The sequence below is a fragment of the Heterocephalus glaber genome, unplaced genomic scaffold, assembly GCF_053883595.1.
Source record: "Heterocephalus glaber isolate CG9 unplaced genomic scaffold, H.glaber_assembly_v1.0 deba00001538, whole genome shotgun sequence".
In the NCBI taxonomy this organism is placed as follows: domain Eukaryota; kingdom Metazoa; phylum Chordata; class Mammalia; order Rodentia; family Bathyergidae; genus Heterocephalus; species Heterocephalus glaber.
Genome location: NW_028258333.1, coordinates 34,504,175 through 34,521,036, shown reverse-complemented (window position 1 = coordinate 34,521,036; position 16,862 = coordinate 34,504,175). Strand labels below are relative to the sequence as shown.

General features: G+C 33.4%; 1 protein-coding gene across 3 annotated transcripts in view; it reads right to left on the bottom strand.

The window, feature by feature from the left end:
• Positions 1 to 411: 411 nt before the first annotated feature.
• The window catches only part of Itga1 (integrin subunit alpha 1), a 140,107-nt gene continuing 123,656 nt past the window's right edge, over positions 412 to 16,862 (bottom strand). For all 3 annotated transcript variants that reach the window (XM_004848539.3, XM_021261433.2, XM_021261434.2), the window contains 7 exons: positions 15,825 to 15,927; positions 12,982 to 13,095; positions 11,023 to 11,127; positions 10,776 to 10,880; positions 9,708 to 9,800; positions 7,482 to 7,598; positions 412 to 2,199 (listed from right to left, as the gene is read on the bottom strand). In XM_004848539.3, coding sequence (XP_004848596.1) covers positions 2,155 to 2,199; positions 7,482 to 7,598; positions 9,708 to 9,800; positions 10,776 to 10,880; positions 11,023 to 11,127; positions 12,982 to 13,095; positions 15,825 to 15,927 — 682 coding nt within the window. In that variant the 3' untranslated portion in view covers positions 412 to 2,154. The remainder of the gene's footprint in view (positions 2,200 to 7,481; positions 7,599 to 9,707; positions 9,801 to 10,775; positions 10,881 to 11,022; positions 11,128 to 12,981; positions 13,096 to 15,824; positions 15,928 to 16,862) is intronic.

Here is a 16,862-nt window from a genome sequence, read left to right as displayed (position 1 = left end):
ATGGGATCTCTGGTTCATTACATATTCTATTAATAACCATAATGATTCATGCTAGAAATTGTTTTAAGCAAATGGCCATGGAAGCTAGCTGATCTGGCCAAATAGCTCCTTCTCTGTTTTCTAAAAATTTCAAAATGTCTTCCTTTCTGTTTTTGTTTAAATATGCACAGTTACAGTTTAATGAATGCTTTGTCTATCAGTCATACATGCAAATAAGGACTTAAATTTATCTGTCTGATTTACTTCTAAGGTACTGAGCTCAGAGCAGGGCTGCTGAGCAAGTGAGCACATACTGGAATATGGTGTGGAGTTTGTTGGGAAAGAAAAAGTGGGTAGAAAGAATGCTTCCTGAAGAGAGAAATTCCAAAAGAAAATTATTTCAGAACAATGACAAACCAGTTGGAGGACAGCCAAGCTCTAGAAAGATTTATCCTTTTTTCTTTCTTTTTTTTTTTTTTTGGTACCGGGGATTGAACTCAGAACCTTGCGCTTGCGAGGCAGGCGGTGGCACCCACCACTGAGCTAAATCCCCGGCTATTCTTTTTTCTAACCAGATATTGTTGGCATCCCCCAGACGCATTTCTGATTTTCAGGATTTTAGATGTAAAGGTAGAGAGCCAACAGGTAGGCTGACTCTGAGTCTTAAGGTAATTCCTTTAAAATCAGTTTCAAAAAAATTAAACTCATGGTATTTAGTTTCTCTGTTGACTTTCTCTTTCATGAGGAAAGCAAAGCTCAGCACCTTCTACATATTGGCAGAAGCTGGGTTGTGACAGTAAATCAAGTGGAGAAAAGGAGTCATTGAAGAATTATCAGCAAATAACGTTACAGCAGCAGTTCACACATGCAGTTACATATATTCATTCATTGTTATTTTCCTAAGAAATGGAGCAGCTTAGAAGCTTAATGCATCAGCAGAGTCCAAGGAGCTGCAAAGATTACTTCAAGAATGAAGAAGCACACGTAGAAGTGTGATATCTTTCCGTTGGTTTGAGCTTCAAACCCAAAATTCTTCACAATACATTTCTGGGTCTCTATTCAAATATTGAAGTAACTTTTTGGTTAAATGCAGTATTGAAATGGAACACTGGCTTTTCTTGAAAAGAAGAAATGTGTTTGGAAAATTAAATACCTTTTAAAAAATGAAAAATAAACATACTGTCAGAGGTTGGGGGTTTAAATGAACCCTGTACCAAGGAGTTGAGAAAACTATTTTCTGTAACATCTTGGAAGCTGCTCGGCAAATGATTTTAGCATTTCAGGGTTCTCCATCTATCCTGACACGTTCCATTTCAAAACCATTTTGGCAAGTCCCGCATACAATGTGGCCTTTCATGATAAATCACTGTTATGCTATACAGATCTGCTTTAAGTGGGGTTTTTTTGTATAAAAAAAGTTTCATGTTTTAGAGCTCAATATCAAAATTAAGCATGTTTCTTAAAAGTTTAAATTAATCTGTTCAGTGCACTTGTTTTTAAACAATTGCCATCTTGATTTCTATCTTATATAGAATGTCAGGTCAATTCCACTATTTTCCGATCATATTAAAAGAAACAAAAAAACAAAAAAACCTTTCCAACTGCAAAACCCAGCACAAAGATGTTGAATGTATCTCTGTGATTTAGTTTTATCTTCAGTCCATATTGTATATGGACTCTACTAGGGGAAAATATTCTCATTTGAATTGGAAGAAGTTATCTCTTTCAGGTAATTCATTTCTTGGCATTTACAAATGCTGTCAAGTTGAATACAGACATCCATCAGGAATCAGGAAAAAATTTTAATTTATATTGTTTTAAAACTAAATGTTTTAATCATCAGAAATCTCTGCATTCATTAAATACTGTACTTTGGATGGTGACAAGATATAAACATATTTGTATAAATTATTCTTCTTTAAAACACTATGTAATTTTGCTTACTCAAAAAAATGAGTATTTAAAATATTTTTCATTGCTTTATAAAATATATATTTTGCATACTCTTTTTGGATCATGCTTGATCTGTCAGTTACCGAGTCATTAATCCCTGATGGATTACATTGAGTTATGTGACTGTGCCTTTGATTATATTATAAACTTTTTGTCACATATTTGAGGCAAACCTGAGGATAGGTCACTGAATAATTGTTATTCTTTTCTCTTAAAAATATTTCATTTCTCCATTTTCTTCTTTAGTGGCCTCTTGAAGAATCCAATCTATTGAGAAAACACAAAACATACAAAATTAATTATTTTAATTTATGTAATAAGTACTAATCTCTTTGCATAGAATCTAGTAATATATTGGCAAATCTGGGCATACAACTGATTTATGTAACTGAAAAGTATTTTTTCACTGACCTATTAATCTTAAATGTCAAGAAAATAACATTTATCAAATTGCTATTTTAATTATACCTTTTAATTGGTTAACTGTATGATATCTCTGAGTGAAAAGTATTATATGTATTGAGCTAATTTTTTGGGGGGGGGGGTTGGTACCGGTTATCGAACTCGGGTCTTTGCGCTTGCGCAGCAGGCGGCGCAACCACTGAGCTAAATCCCCAGCCCATGTATTGAGCTAATTTAAAGGGTTCTGGAAAATATTTTTAGAACCACACAAGTTGCAGTTAGGTAGCATTGTTCCTACTTTGTCATTATCTTTTTTCAGGGATAAGGGAAGAAATTTTCATCAAATAACCTGTGGTGATACATTGAGGTCATTAGAGCTTACAGGGAGTCTAATACGTATCCCGAGGCTAGTGGATTAAAGGGACTTTTGAGTTTTCTGGTTCAACTTTAAATGTGTCAGAAAACTTGCCTGCAGATTTGAATGAAGAGGATCTTGAAAGACCTTATGTCATTTAAATAAGAAAATTATTTCACAATGAGAAAAATTTCACAATGTAGTGAATGTGACTCATATTTCATTATGCCTTGTGATTTGTGATTTGGAGCATCATAAGAAGTTACAAATTCTGTTTTTATTTCCTATTATAAGAATAGCAAACATAAGTATGGGAGCTGGAAGGTATCTTTGCAATGTTCTAATCTAAAATATCTACCAAAGAAAACAAAAGAAATTAAAAGTCATAGGGAAGTAGCTTTTCAAATTTGTGTATGTTTTAAAATTTGCCAGTGGGCTTAAGTAGGTCAAACAAAAGCAATCATTTAATTCTTTGAAAGTATAGTACCTCCTTATCATTTTAATCATAAAGTTATATAAATTATGTAAGGAAGCCATATATTTTAAAAATAATTATTGAACATCTGAGTGCTTTAAGAGGATCAAGGGTTAAAAGTAAGCACATTGGGGTTAGAGAAGTTTTGCTCAGGGTTACTGTCTTCTGCCATGCAGAATCTGGTTGGTAGTAGATGAGCAAAAGGTGGTAACAGAGAAAATGCACATAAAAATAGTAATAAGTGGCCAGGAATTTACCTCAGTGGTTCTGCCTCCTGCCTCTCAAGTGCAAGGTTCCGAGTTCAATCCCTGGTACCAAAAAAACCCAAAAAACCCCAAACCCAAAAAACCAACAATAGTAATAAGTTTGTTGTTCCCAGAATGCCAGCGATTTCCAGGTTGTAAGCCTTTTGCTTTCAGTCAATAATAAAAGTTCTAGATTCACAAAACTATTGGGTTCCTTGACTCATTCCTGCATGTCCTGGGTTGAAAATAAAACCGATGAGGTTTTCACAAACTAGTGAATTTTAAGCCTTTTTTCCTTCCTGCTCTCCCTTGCTTTTTATTTTCTCTCCTTCCTCTCTTAAGTCTCTTTTCTTTTCAACCTTCCTTTGCTTCTATACCCTAAATGTCCTACTTTAAAACCTAACTTCCGTTCTCTAATTTTTTTCTACATAACCAATTCTGTAAATATTGGATGTTTAAAGAAAGTCGGGGATCACAGTGGAGATTGGGAGAATAAAATTTATGGTTGCAACTGGACTGGGCCAATCCTAGACAAATTCTGAAACAAGAAAATTAGTTTGTAGACCCCCTAAAATTTTCTCATAGCATTCACTTTTCTTTCTTCCTTCTTGTATCTTTAATGATCCTTTTTATACTTCCTAGTTGAAAACCCTATGGCAAAAAGTAGGTGGTTAATGAATATAATATGGAATAAATGTTGAATGATTAAATTCATGCTGATACATAAAAGACTAAAAAATAGTAAGGTGCTACAGCTCTCCTTTATCCACAAAGGATACCTTCTAAAATTCTCAGTAGATGCCTGATACATTATCTTTTCCTATGTGTACATACCAATGATAAAGTTTAATCCATAAATTAGACACAATGAGAGATTAACAATAGCTAATTATATAATGGGAACAATTATAATGGTATATATAATAGTGGTCTTTATTTCTCTCTCTCAAAGCATCTTTTTATAATGTCCTGCATTTTTGGATCATAGTTGACTGTGGATGACTGAAACTGCTGAGAGACTGGATAAGAGAATTACTCTATCCTTTCCTCCCAATTAGTTATACTGGACAGGGAATGTAATGCTTTAGATTTAAAAATTCCTCTAAAATTCTCATGTGTGGAAGATCATGGAGGATTAGATCATGGAGGTGTGATACTCATCAGTGGTTCATCCACTGATGAGTTCAGAAGTGTCTCGTTAGGAGGTGGGGCCTGGTTAGAAGTGGGTCCCTGGAGGCAATGAACTGCATGAGTGTATTCTTGTCCTTGGCTCCTCCCTTTTCTCTGTTTCTTGGCTGCCATGGCTTGACTGCCTTTTCCTCCACCTTGCCCCTCTGCCATCTTGTTTCTGCCTTGGAGCCAGCCAACCATGGACTGAAACGGTAAACCAAAAGAAACTTCCCCTCCTCTAAGTTCTGGGTGTTGGGTATTTTTGTTCCGGTGAAGGAAAGTAACTAAGACAGGAAACAAAGCCTTGGGATTAATAATCATCAAACCTTAGGCAGCAGTATGAAGCAAGTTAGAGGAAGGATGTTCTGCTTTCTCATGGTTTCTCTGTGTACTGCGTCATTCTATTTATTGATTACACTGGCCTGATGGGCACCTCTCTCAGCATATAGTACTATATTTTAAGACAAGTTTCTCAACCTATCAGCTACTAAAATTTTGTCCAGATTTAATTTCTGTCATGTGCATTAGGAAGATGATATATAAAGGCTGTGTCTTTTGAAACTGAATTGTTATTCCAAAAGGAGTTGGAACATGTAGTCCTTAACATGTAGTCTCAGATTATGATGGTCTACTGAATATCCGGAGTGGTGGGATCCAGGAGAAAGGGGAAGAAATGGTAGTCAGAGGTGTCTGCTCCAGATTTATTAAGTATACAGAGATGTGTGGGGACAAGGGCAGTTCTTCTGAGCCTATCACAAACTGAACTAAGGTTTCAAAAAGACTCCAACCTAATTATAAAGCAAAGGGAGGAGTAAAACAGTAAAACAGAGTTGCTGAAAGTCTGAAAATAGCCAGGGATCTTCATTCCAAAACCAAGTATTTTTGTTTCAGAGAGTTCATGATCTCCTGCCTTAAGGTCTACAGTAATGGGATATACTGAAAAATAGATGGGTTCTGGAGACAGATTGTTGCTTAAATCCAATCATTTACCAGCTTGGAACCTTGGGAGAGTTAGTTAGCTTCTTTGGTTTATCATCCTTGGATGTAAAATGCAAAGATATTTGGTTGAAAGGGTTATTATAAAGACAACAGAGTGATAACAGATAGTGTTGGTGCAAGATTCAAATCCTTACTCTGAACTTTACTAGGCATATAGCCTTTGTAAACATTTAACTTTTCTGTGCCTTTGATTCCCTATGGACAAAACGAGGCTCATAATAGTTTTCCTCACGGGTTAATACAAATATTAAGTAGGAATGCTTAAAGCTGTAATGCTTAGAACAGGTCCTGACACACGTTAAACATTCAATAAGAGCTAACTCCCTGCCCTTCTGCCTTGGAATCACAGTTCTGATTGCTAAGCCTCCCAATGAAGTGTTTGAACTAACTAAACCTATTGTCAAGACAGTCTAAAGTTTGTTATATGACCTTCTTTGGGGCCTAAAACAATCTTAGACTCCATTAGAGTGTATCAACACAACATTTACTGCTGATGGAAAAATGAGTTTACTTTTACATTTATACTTTTTTAGACTAAAGAACAAAAAAAGCAGGTGGATGAAAGTTCCTATTTGTCTTAAACAGAAGGATGAGGCCAGAGAGAATCTATTCAAATCTCAGCTGTGGCTTTCCTATTCTCTTGCCAAAGGTGTCCTAAAAATATACAGGCAAACATAGTGCTCAGAATAGAAGACCATACTGAAAGAAATGATCAGAAACACACTGTGTTAATGGTGCTTATAAATGAAGAAACTACTTCCCATATTTCAAGCACAATCAATAAGCCAGGCCTTGAGTACCACAGTGTGGCAAAATCAGGTATTACAGAGAATACTGACATTTTGTAAAGAGGAAGACTTGGATGTTGAACTCAATGGAGAATTTTCTCTTGGAATTTTGTTGGGAAAAAACCTTATAGACTCTACTTATTGAATTAAATGTCATTGACCTAGATCCTTAACATGGGTTTGTGTTCATCTTGTCCTCTGATAGTAAACCCCTAAAGAGGAAGTTAGTCATTCAGGAAGAGTCAGAAAGGATAGGAACAATTAGAAATTCAGTTCCAGAGAAACTTACTATTTGCTTAATTAATTTTTTATGTATTAGAAAAATAAATGTGTAGCTAAATTCTGTATTTTGAACATGTTTTAACTATTTAACAAAGCATCGAGTAAAACATAAGTATATGTTTTGCTAGAGTAAAGGCTAATTTGATATTTAATTGAAAAAAACATTACATCTAACTTTTCTGCAGGGTTTTCTTCTCTCTTTATACCATAAGTGATTATCACCTGTATTTGTTTGAAAATGATACAGTTCAGACTTTAAAAAATCTTTCACATCTCTGTCTAATCCTAGCACCTGTATAAATATCCAGATTAACCTTACAGAAAAGAGATGATGACTCAAACTTACAAAAGAATTTGAAGTAAAAGTCTGTGAAACTTTAACATTTCCTTTGTATCAAATTATTAGTAAAATTTCCATCCTTTGCTCAGGTACAAAAGTACTGCATAAAATGTGGTATGTCTTTTTTTTTTTTTACATTAAACCAGCACTTGATCTTTAAAATATATACAGATGTGTGATTAGGATAATACTTATCTTATCTATTAATTTATTGCTTATATGTCCTCAAACTTACAGAGGAATTCATTCTTTCATTCTTCTCTGTTTATAAAAGTAGCACTTATTAAGATATTTCAAATGTTAGTGACATATGAAGATCCCCTACAACCTTAACCTCTAGAGATCCTCAATGATTTCTGGATGTCTGGACATCATTTCAATGTCTATTTCATTGCTGTTAAATACTATATTCCACAGTAGGGATAAATCATAGTTTATTTCACCAATTTGCTGTTGATGGTTGGAACAGAATCAAAAGAACTTTGGAGCTTACCTTCCACAGTGCTAATATGAGTAGCATTAACAGCAGTAATCCAGCAAAAGCACTCAAGAGAATAACCCATAATGGCACTCTTCCTGGTAAACCATCTTTGGATATTTGAATAGCAAGCTAAAAATTGTTAAACAAATTGTTAATATAAATAAACACCCTCTAGAACTCCTGTAACATTGCGTTCTTGCAGGCTATAATTTTCTACCAAACAGTGTAGTTAATCTCAGTCCTACATACAGAGAAAACATTGAGTTTACATTGGAAAATGCTCTTCATCTATTATAAATCCCTAACCAGATCAAAATTATTATTACCAAGAAAATATTAAGAATTTTATCTTTCAGAACTTTATACATAGAGAACTATCAATGAATCAGAATGCTTAAGGGTAGGAATGAATTTCTATTTAACTCAAGGAAAACCAAAGTATTGTATATTTTGAAGATTTCTTAACAGACCAGTACATTATCACAACAGCACTGGCTAGGCTGGAAAAACATATGTTGTGAAATAAAAACCTGAGTAGATCTTCTTCTTCTAGTTCTAATGTGCTATAATTCTAATTAAATGAAAATATAATTTTCATTCTATAACATGCACAAATCTCAAGTATATAGATATTTATACATTCACCCTGATGTGTTTTTTATTATACCAAACTATTTCCTCCAGCTGACTTATCTCTCTGTCACCTATTGCTTAGGTCTTGATTAAAGTCAAACTGTGAGACGGATAATTTTCAGTGCTCCAGATACTGGGAGTTTCATAATGAGGTACCCAAACATCAGTGAAACTTGTCTGCTCTGTGTCTCTCTCATCCCTTAGATATCTAAAACAAAAAACTTAATTTGGGTGCATATCAGTGGTTAGCAGTAGCTTGAGTTTCTGTATTTGACTTTAATATGGAATATTTGAATTCCTCAGTCTAGGGGGAAAACTAGGGTAAAAAAGGAATTAACAGGGGACATATTTGCATATAATAGATTCTAATCAAAAATCCCTCAAATCACTCTAGTTAGGTCAATGGTGATAGACTGAAATATAGATATGCATAGAATCAGACCATTAAGAGAGCAAAAACTTCTAAAATGATTGCCTGAACTTAAACATGTAGAAGATGGAGTCTAGATAAGATCAGTGACTTCCCCAAGGTCACACAATTATAAAATTATCACTTTGGGTAAATTCATTAATATAGATATAATTCCTTTAGGATCAAATGTAAAATTAATATCTCCAAGAGAATTTTAAACTAACGTTTTAGGAAAAATAAAGCTAATTAAAAAATTTTACCACAACAGATTTAGGAATCAAATATACTTTCTTCCAATATTATAAATACCTGTATTTTTCAAATTTTAGTGAAATGTTAACTTTTCTGTGAGTGTAATGATTTTGCATTCTGCATTGATCAAGCTAAGTATTTTTATGAAGTGGAAAGTGTTAAATGCATGCATTTTATTTCTTTTTTTAAAAGGAATATACTTACCAGAGATCAATGACACTGGAATAATTTAAAATAGACAATGTTTCAGGAATATGTGAATGGCAGAGAGCTTCTAAATAGAACTTGAATGGAACTTGACTCTTGTAGTGCTGTTTACCACAAGGGATATTTAAATTCTCCCAGGTCAGGAAGGGAAATCATCCTGGTTTCTGTATCCATAACAAGTACTTTGGGCTTATTTCATAGAAGTTTAAGAGTAAAAACCTCAAATTTGTATTTCTACCTAGAACTCAGTCTGAATTTGTATTAGGGTTTACTATCTCATTTTTGTTTCAGATTTCCCAATGACTAAATGCAGAAAAAATTTAAAAAATTCACATGTATTTCTGTATAATATAAAGTCATTTTATGAAAAGAAATTGTTTTTCCAGGTCTGCTCTTCAGATATCAGCTGCATTTTATAATGTCAATTTTTAATAAGGAAAATTACAAATGCATTACTTGTTATCAATGTGAGAGTGAAAACATCTATTTGCTGTGATAGAAGCAATAAAGTCAAACATGGCATGTTAATTGTAAATATGATTTTCCTAGTTTCTTAGGGAGAAGAATAAGGATAAAGTCACATTTGAAGGTAATGAAGTATAAAACAAATAGTATCTGTCACTTACTGAGACCAGTACCAGTCATAGCTTATGGGAATATAAAGTTATTAAAGATTATGTCACAAAATTTGGAGTAAAATGCATAATGCTTTCAAAGCTTAGAGCTGCACTTACCTCTCTTTTTTGGTTGCTACTATCTATAACCAGTGATGAATTTTCACTTTGAAGCGCTCCCCTTATTGTAAGATTTAAGCTGGAAAAATGTGTCTGGAAAGCAGATAGGATTTGTTTTAATATATTATGCTAATAACTAAATGGGAGCTGGTCATGTTTGAGTAATACAGTTATTAAAGCAGAGATGTTCCTGAGGTTAAAAACACTGGTTTTGTTAACTTCCAAACAGAACTGATAGTATCTAATGATGACTGGGTACCCATTCCCCTTTTTGGTCTCTCCAAACCTTCACTTGGATTCTTGTCACTGAGTAAAAATAATTTTACAAATCATTTCCCTTCTGATTTTTTTCTTAGAGAAATAAACCTCAAGTTCTCCTTGCCGTTAACGTACAAGGAAGTAGCTACATAAACATAGCATTAAATACTATACCAGGTTCATATAGGCACTTATTTAGGACTAGCCATAAAATTACAAATATTCAAGGCTGCATAACTTAGAAAAATAGTAATGTAATATGATTAAACCTGAAAATGGTTTCATAGGATCAACTAAATACTTCTTAAGAGAGAACCAAATAATACAACCCCCACACCCAGGTTTTAAAGTGGTCTGTTGTTTGACATAGTTGACTTGAACAAGGGTTAAAATGTCTTTCAAAATGTATCTACATAGAATAAAAGTTCAATATAACACAAATTCATATAGATGCCAGCTCTCTCCATTGTTAGTGGTATCAAAGATTGTCACTCTATAATTCCTCATACTTTCATTGGATTCCAAACTATTAATTTAATGACAAGCTATGATTCTGGAGAAGTTTTCATCTCAAAAAAAAAGGATGAGAGAAACTGAGTGAAATATACTTTTAGAAGGAGATCTTGGAGACAGCTTAGCAATTAACAGGGGAGATGAGACCCACTCAGCTAATTAAGCAGAGCTGGTGCTTAGATCACATTCTGACTTCCAAACTCATGTTCTTTCCATAGTGTGCTTTGAGCACTCATAATAAGTAGTGACATTTGTTGATTTGATTCAATAACTGCAAAGAACAATGCAAACACTTACTTTTACAAAAGTTGGTTTCCACAAGATGAGCGAAACATTCACTTGACTCATGTCAGAAGGAAGGAGATTGCATGTGATGGTAGCAAATTTACACGTGCTGCAGTCCTGTTTGAATGTTGAGGTATATATTAGTAGCCTTCTTATATAACCAAAATACTACATTAAAATACTCTAGATTGTAATTTCCAGGTTGATACTGAACTTATTCTAATTGTAAACCATAAGGTAAAAATAACACTTAGTTTACCAGAAGTGTGCCTCGTCTGAGATCTTCAGATTTTGATATAATCGTTTTCTTTCCAGAGTTGATACCAAGAGGATCCTCCAGGCTATGAGGCCTGCAGTTTGCATTCTGAAAAGCAAAACTTGTTTTTATTAGACAATACCAAAGGGATAAATGAGTTGGTACAGTAACATGAAGAAACTGTGAATGACAGCCATTGCCATTCATTAAAGATTTGTCTTCGTAAGAGAAGAGGCTATTAGGCACCATCCATATATTCCTATCCCCATAAAATAATTAGCATTATCATGGCACTTTTGAATTGCCAACTGATTCCAGTCAGGTTGTAAAAGAAAAGAAAGGATGCTAGTAGAACTTACTATTTTACGAGCAATTTACTCAATAATTTATTGTATTTTTAAAAGATTAGTTTGTAAATCCCAATAACATGGGTTGAGAAAAATTTAAAACTCAGCTGAGGAAAAAGAGCATTGTTCTTTTGTACGATGGTGTTTATATGATGACTTATGAAACACAACTGAAAAGAGGAACTTTTGTCTGTGTTTATGTATTTACTGAATAATATTTTTGAGTCTTCTACATACCAAGGATAAGATCCTTAGCATATGAGGGAGGAAGATATAAGCAGTATCACTATACATGATTATAGGAAAAAAGGTATTTTTCCTATAAAACTGTTTTTCCTGTGTTTCCCGTTTTTCCTAAAAGGCCATGATTATAGGAAAGCTTGCTTTTGGATTGTTTCCCTAGACTCGATCTAATTAAAATTTTGCATCATAGATAAAAGGTAATAAGGATAAAAATTAATAAAGTAATATGAAAATTACAATTTTTCTCTTTCTAGATTTTCACAAATCAATGTTTTAGAATTAGAGGGAAATTCCAGAGTTTCTTTCTTTCCTATCTTTAGAAAAGCAATGATTATGAATCGATTACTGCTGCTGCTTCTTCTTGATTTTGAGAACAATTTTCAAAATGTGTGAAAAGAAAACAAATTTTTCAAATGTCGAAATCATGCATGCATTAATACTGTGATTTTTCATGTTTTGGACTCTAACCAATAATAATTAACTACCATATATTCAATGCTAAAGAAACAAAGGGGGTGCAATATTGCTGTTGTTTGGGATAAGGGCATAAACAATATACTATTATTTTAGGCATAGTTACGTATGTTTAAGAACAACTGAGAAGTGTCTTTAGAGAGCTGTCTGAGCACCTTACACAAATTAAAAAGTATAACAAATACTTCAGGCATAGACAATTAATTATGTAAAGTCTACTATAGTTGATTAAATAATGATTCAAAAAAGATATACCCAAATCCTTAATGCCCTAAACTTGCAAATGTGGCCTTATTTGGAAATAGAGTCTTTGTGGGTATAATTAAATTAAAAATTCCCTGATAAGAATATCATGAATATGAGTGGGCTCTAAATGCAATAAGTGAGAGAAAAACACAGACAGGAAAGGAGAACACAGAAAACCACAAATAAGGCGATTAGAAACAGGCAGAGATTAGAGTTACGTTGTCACAAGCCACGGATCTCGAAGAGTTGCCAGCCAGCCACCAGAAGCTAGGGAAGAAAGCACAGGACAGCTTCTCCCTCAGGTGTCCAGAAGAAACCAACTTAATTATTTCATAGTTACCGATTTTTGGTACTTTGTTACCCTTGCTTCAGAGAACTACTGCATCTACTAAACAACTAGTGGAAGTTATTATTGTAAATTTTTAATCTTCTAGGGCCGGTGATTTAGCTCAGTAGTTTCGCCGCCTGCTGCGCAAGCGCAAGGACCTGAGTTCGATCCCCGGTACCAAAACAAAAAAAGAAGAAAAATTTTTAATCTTCTAAAGGCTATGTTACTTTAAACTTTATCATAGGTGGCATGCTGAGCAAAAAGCTCAAATGCAAAGCAAAGAGGTAATAGTAAGTACACAATCCCAAGGCGCACATGACTTACGTCAGAGGATGACCATCTACTTGGGTACAGCACAGGAAAACCATCTGATGTCAAATTGGGGAATGAAATTGACAGCTTAAGTTCTGGCACTGGAAAATGCCCTCTTTTTCTAATCTGTAGGAAAAAAATAGAAACGTAAATTTTTCTTCCTCTTTTCGTAATGTCCTTTTCATCTTATATAGGACCTTGGTTCTTAATTGATAGATTGAGTTGCATAAAAATTTGAGACCCCAAATAAATATGGTTTATGCACTGTATAGAAATTGGGTTAATGAATCCAGCAAGAAAATATGAATGTTTGTATCATAACAGCTATAATCATATTGTTTCTTCATCCTTCACTTTTAAAATAGCACTGCTATCAATAGAAAATCAGAATCTGATAACTGAAAATCAGAATCAGTTATGCTCTTGCTATGCTTATGGTCCTTTCTTAGAAGCCAGGGTTCTGCAGCCGGAAAGGAAGGAAACCATCTACTTGATCTATGTAGAATAATTTAGCATATTTATGGTTGCTTCGGTCCTGTTCATCATAATTCCCAAAAGCCATAAATCATCTCCAACTCTAGCTAGATAGGATCTGTCAGCACTGTGCAGGAAAACCAGATGCTCATTTGCTTCCCTTCACAATTCTATCCCCAGCTGTGTCACTGGCTTTTGATAACGTGGTCTGATGAGAGTAAGACGGACTTTCATCTCCATCTCCACTTGTTACCCATGAACCCTGAATTCTCACTTAGTATCACACTGTGCTATTAATGACAAATGTAGTGTTTAGAGAAGGATAGAGAGAATGAAGTCTAGCAGGAAGGTGAACTCACTTTCCAGAAGTCCTTGCCTGCTCAGAAGGTGCAATTGAGTTGGGGCCATTGGGTAAAGTGGCCCTCCTTCCTATCACAAGTGTGATCTCCAGGCCCTAACCCTTCTCTACAGCCTCTTTGGGCAGTATCTTTATCCAGTAGGAGCTCTATGAACTCAACAGACAGATACCATAAAATCCACCACCAATCAGACTAAGGCTTCCAGACTGACAGTTTCTCCGATGGTTGCTGAAGATTAAATGTATCCCTTAATCCTGGAATTCTGGAGGTTCTTGACCTGTGCCTAGCCTTTGCAACATGAGCATGTTCCTTAACTCTGTCTTCCTATGCTGATCTGCCCGGGGCTTGCCTAGCATGGCTTCCCATTTGAAATTCATTTCTTCCCTGACATATTGTCAGAAAGCATGTATTCTGTTATTACTTATTTTTTCTTACTAAAAAAAATTAAAGGAAACTAATGACAATAAACAGAAACTGAACTTCCTATAATTCAATTACCTTAATAATGTTTTAGTGTATACTTCATGTCTTAATTATTTGTATATATTCATTTTATAAAACTTATATCACATAAAATTCTGTATAATGTCTGTAAAATTTGTTATGCTATGATATTTTTCTCCAAAACAGGTGGTTTTTTTCGAGAATATGACGGTTAATGGCTAAAAAAGACAATTACAATATCAATATTGGTTGGTGATGATGTGCAACACATTGTGCTAATCATCTTATTTATGTTATTGTTTTAACCTTGTTAACAATCTTGTTAGAAGTGCTTTATCTATGAGGTAACAGACTAAAGTATAAGAATCAAAGTCTTACAAGGTAAACGAACTGGTAAATAGTAGAATTAGGGTTTATTATTTCAGAATGTAACCTCTACAATATCACAATAAACTGTCATTCTTTGAATATATGTTGTTCTTCACAGAATATTTAATTTATTTAATTGACACTGTTAAGCTGTTAGATTTTGCCCAGATTTATTTTCAGGCTATTATAGATAACATTGTTCAGAATGAAATCTTTGTGTCATCAATAATTTCCTAGGGAAAATTGCTGCCAGTAAGTCACTGGATCTTACTTAACAAGTATTCTTTTATTTTTATGTCATTTCACCAATTCTAGAGTTTACCCCAGCAGAATAATGAGAGATGAATACAAAGATTTATGCTTAGGGATATTCTGAACAATGTTATTAATATCAATATTATTCATTATAGGGAGCATATGTTTTAAATTTGACCCTGATAAGTTATAATAAATGAAGATTAATAATAGGCAACTTTTTCATTTCCTCCCTATCCTTCGGTCTCTTTGTTCCCTTCTTTCTCTTCCTTCCTCCCTTCCTTCCTCCCTCCCTCCCTCCTTTTCTCTCCCTTCCTTCCTTCCTTCCTCTACCAAAAAAACCCAATAAAATTCATCTTGAGAATGCATATTTATTTCCATTTTGTAAGAGAACCTTTTTCATGTTGATAATTCTCCAAAAGATTGACTTAATTTATAATTGTGTTGGGTTGTTTCATACTTTTCAGTGTATATTTAAATCTATCATTTGAATGGAGTACTTTTTCCTTCCTTGCATAAAAATAATATAATAAATAAAGTCTATAGCTTGTATTAAGGAGTTAAGACTGGTCTGCTAGGGTTGGGGATGTAGCTCAGTGGTTCTGGTGCCTGCCTCGCAAGTGGAAGGACCTGAGTTCAATCCCCAGTGCCAAAAAAAAAAAAAAAGACTGGTCTGCTAATAGGTTATATCAATTTGGTTCCATGATTTATTTTTTTTCTGGAAAAGTCATTCTAAATTATTATGTTTTAGGAGCAAATTAGAGATATAAGTCTTTAAAATTGATTCCATGAATAATTTTTATCAGTTTAAATAAAATATTTTAAACTGGTAAACTTATAAAGAGAAGTATGCTAGGATATAGAGATTAAATGCTAAAATAATGTGTTTGTAAATATCTTAGTTTATAAATGACTAAATAACTCATTTGGATTAGCTTAGAGATCAATTCTTACCAAGTAGGAGATATTAATTTCATTTCCAATGTTCTCAGTAGAATTAATTACTTCAGGGACAGTTTCATTGGCCCCAACTGAAATATGGTATTCACTTGCAGAACTAAAAAGAATTAATTAAAAAAAATAAAAATAAAACACAAAGTTTAACTTTAATTTGGCCTAATTTTTTTCTTTTTTCATACTACATAATTCCATAGAAATATTTGTAAACAGTTCAAATCAGAGGGGAATTCTTTTATCCAGAAATCCAAAATTCTGAGGAAGATGTGAAGGGTTATGTAATTTAGTTCAATAGTCATTTATGCTTATTTGCCCTAAAATGCTAAACTATATAAAGTTTTTTAAATAAACATTTCCTGTTGACAAGTGAAAAATTTCCATGAATTCATTATCATTTATATTTAGTAAAAGAATCAAAGTAGAATTGAATATTTTTAGTACTGCTAAATTTTCACTAGAATTTTTTGTTCTAATTTACCTTTTCTCAATTTAAATCTTATATTTACTGCTAAACTTAAAGGTTCAATCTTCCCCATTGTTGTGTTTTTTGGATAAACTTTGTATAACTTAAGATCACATTTTAGATGGCACTTCAGTCAAGGGGACACAGAAAAAATACGTGTCAAAATGCAATTTTAAGTAAACGAAAAATTATTAGTAAAATCAGTGTACCAACAGAAGTGAATACAACAAAATAGAAAAAAACCCCAACAATGTGTAAATACTTAAAATTGTAAGCAAAATTTATGCATATATCCTATTATTTTCATTTTTGTGATTTCTTACCCACAAAGAGAAAGTGCCATAAAACAAATTATTAAAACAATAAGATTTTTAGATTACACTTAATTTGCAAATGGTTCTTATATTTTTTGTTTACATTGCACATATTTATTGGAGTTCTGCTTAAGCATGAAAATTTACAAAGGGAAAGTTTGTCAATGTGATTGGTTTGGGGGTACATAACAAGTTCTTAAGGGAAAAATGGTTCATAAATGGTGGAAAAAAATAAATGGCTCATCTGAGAAAATACTT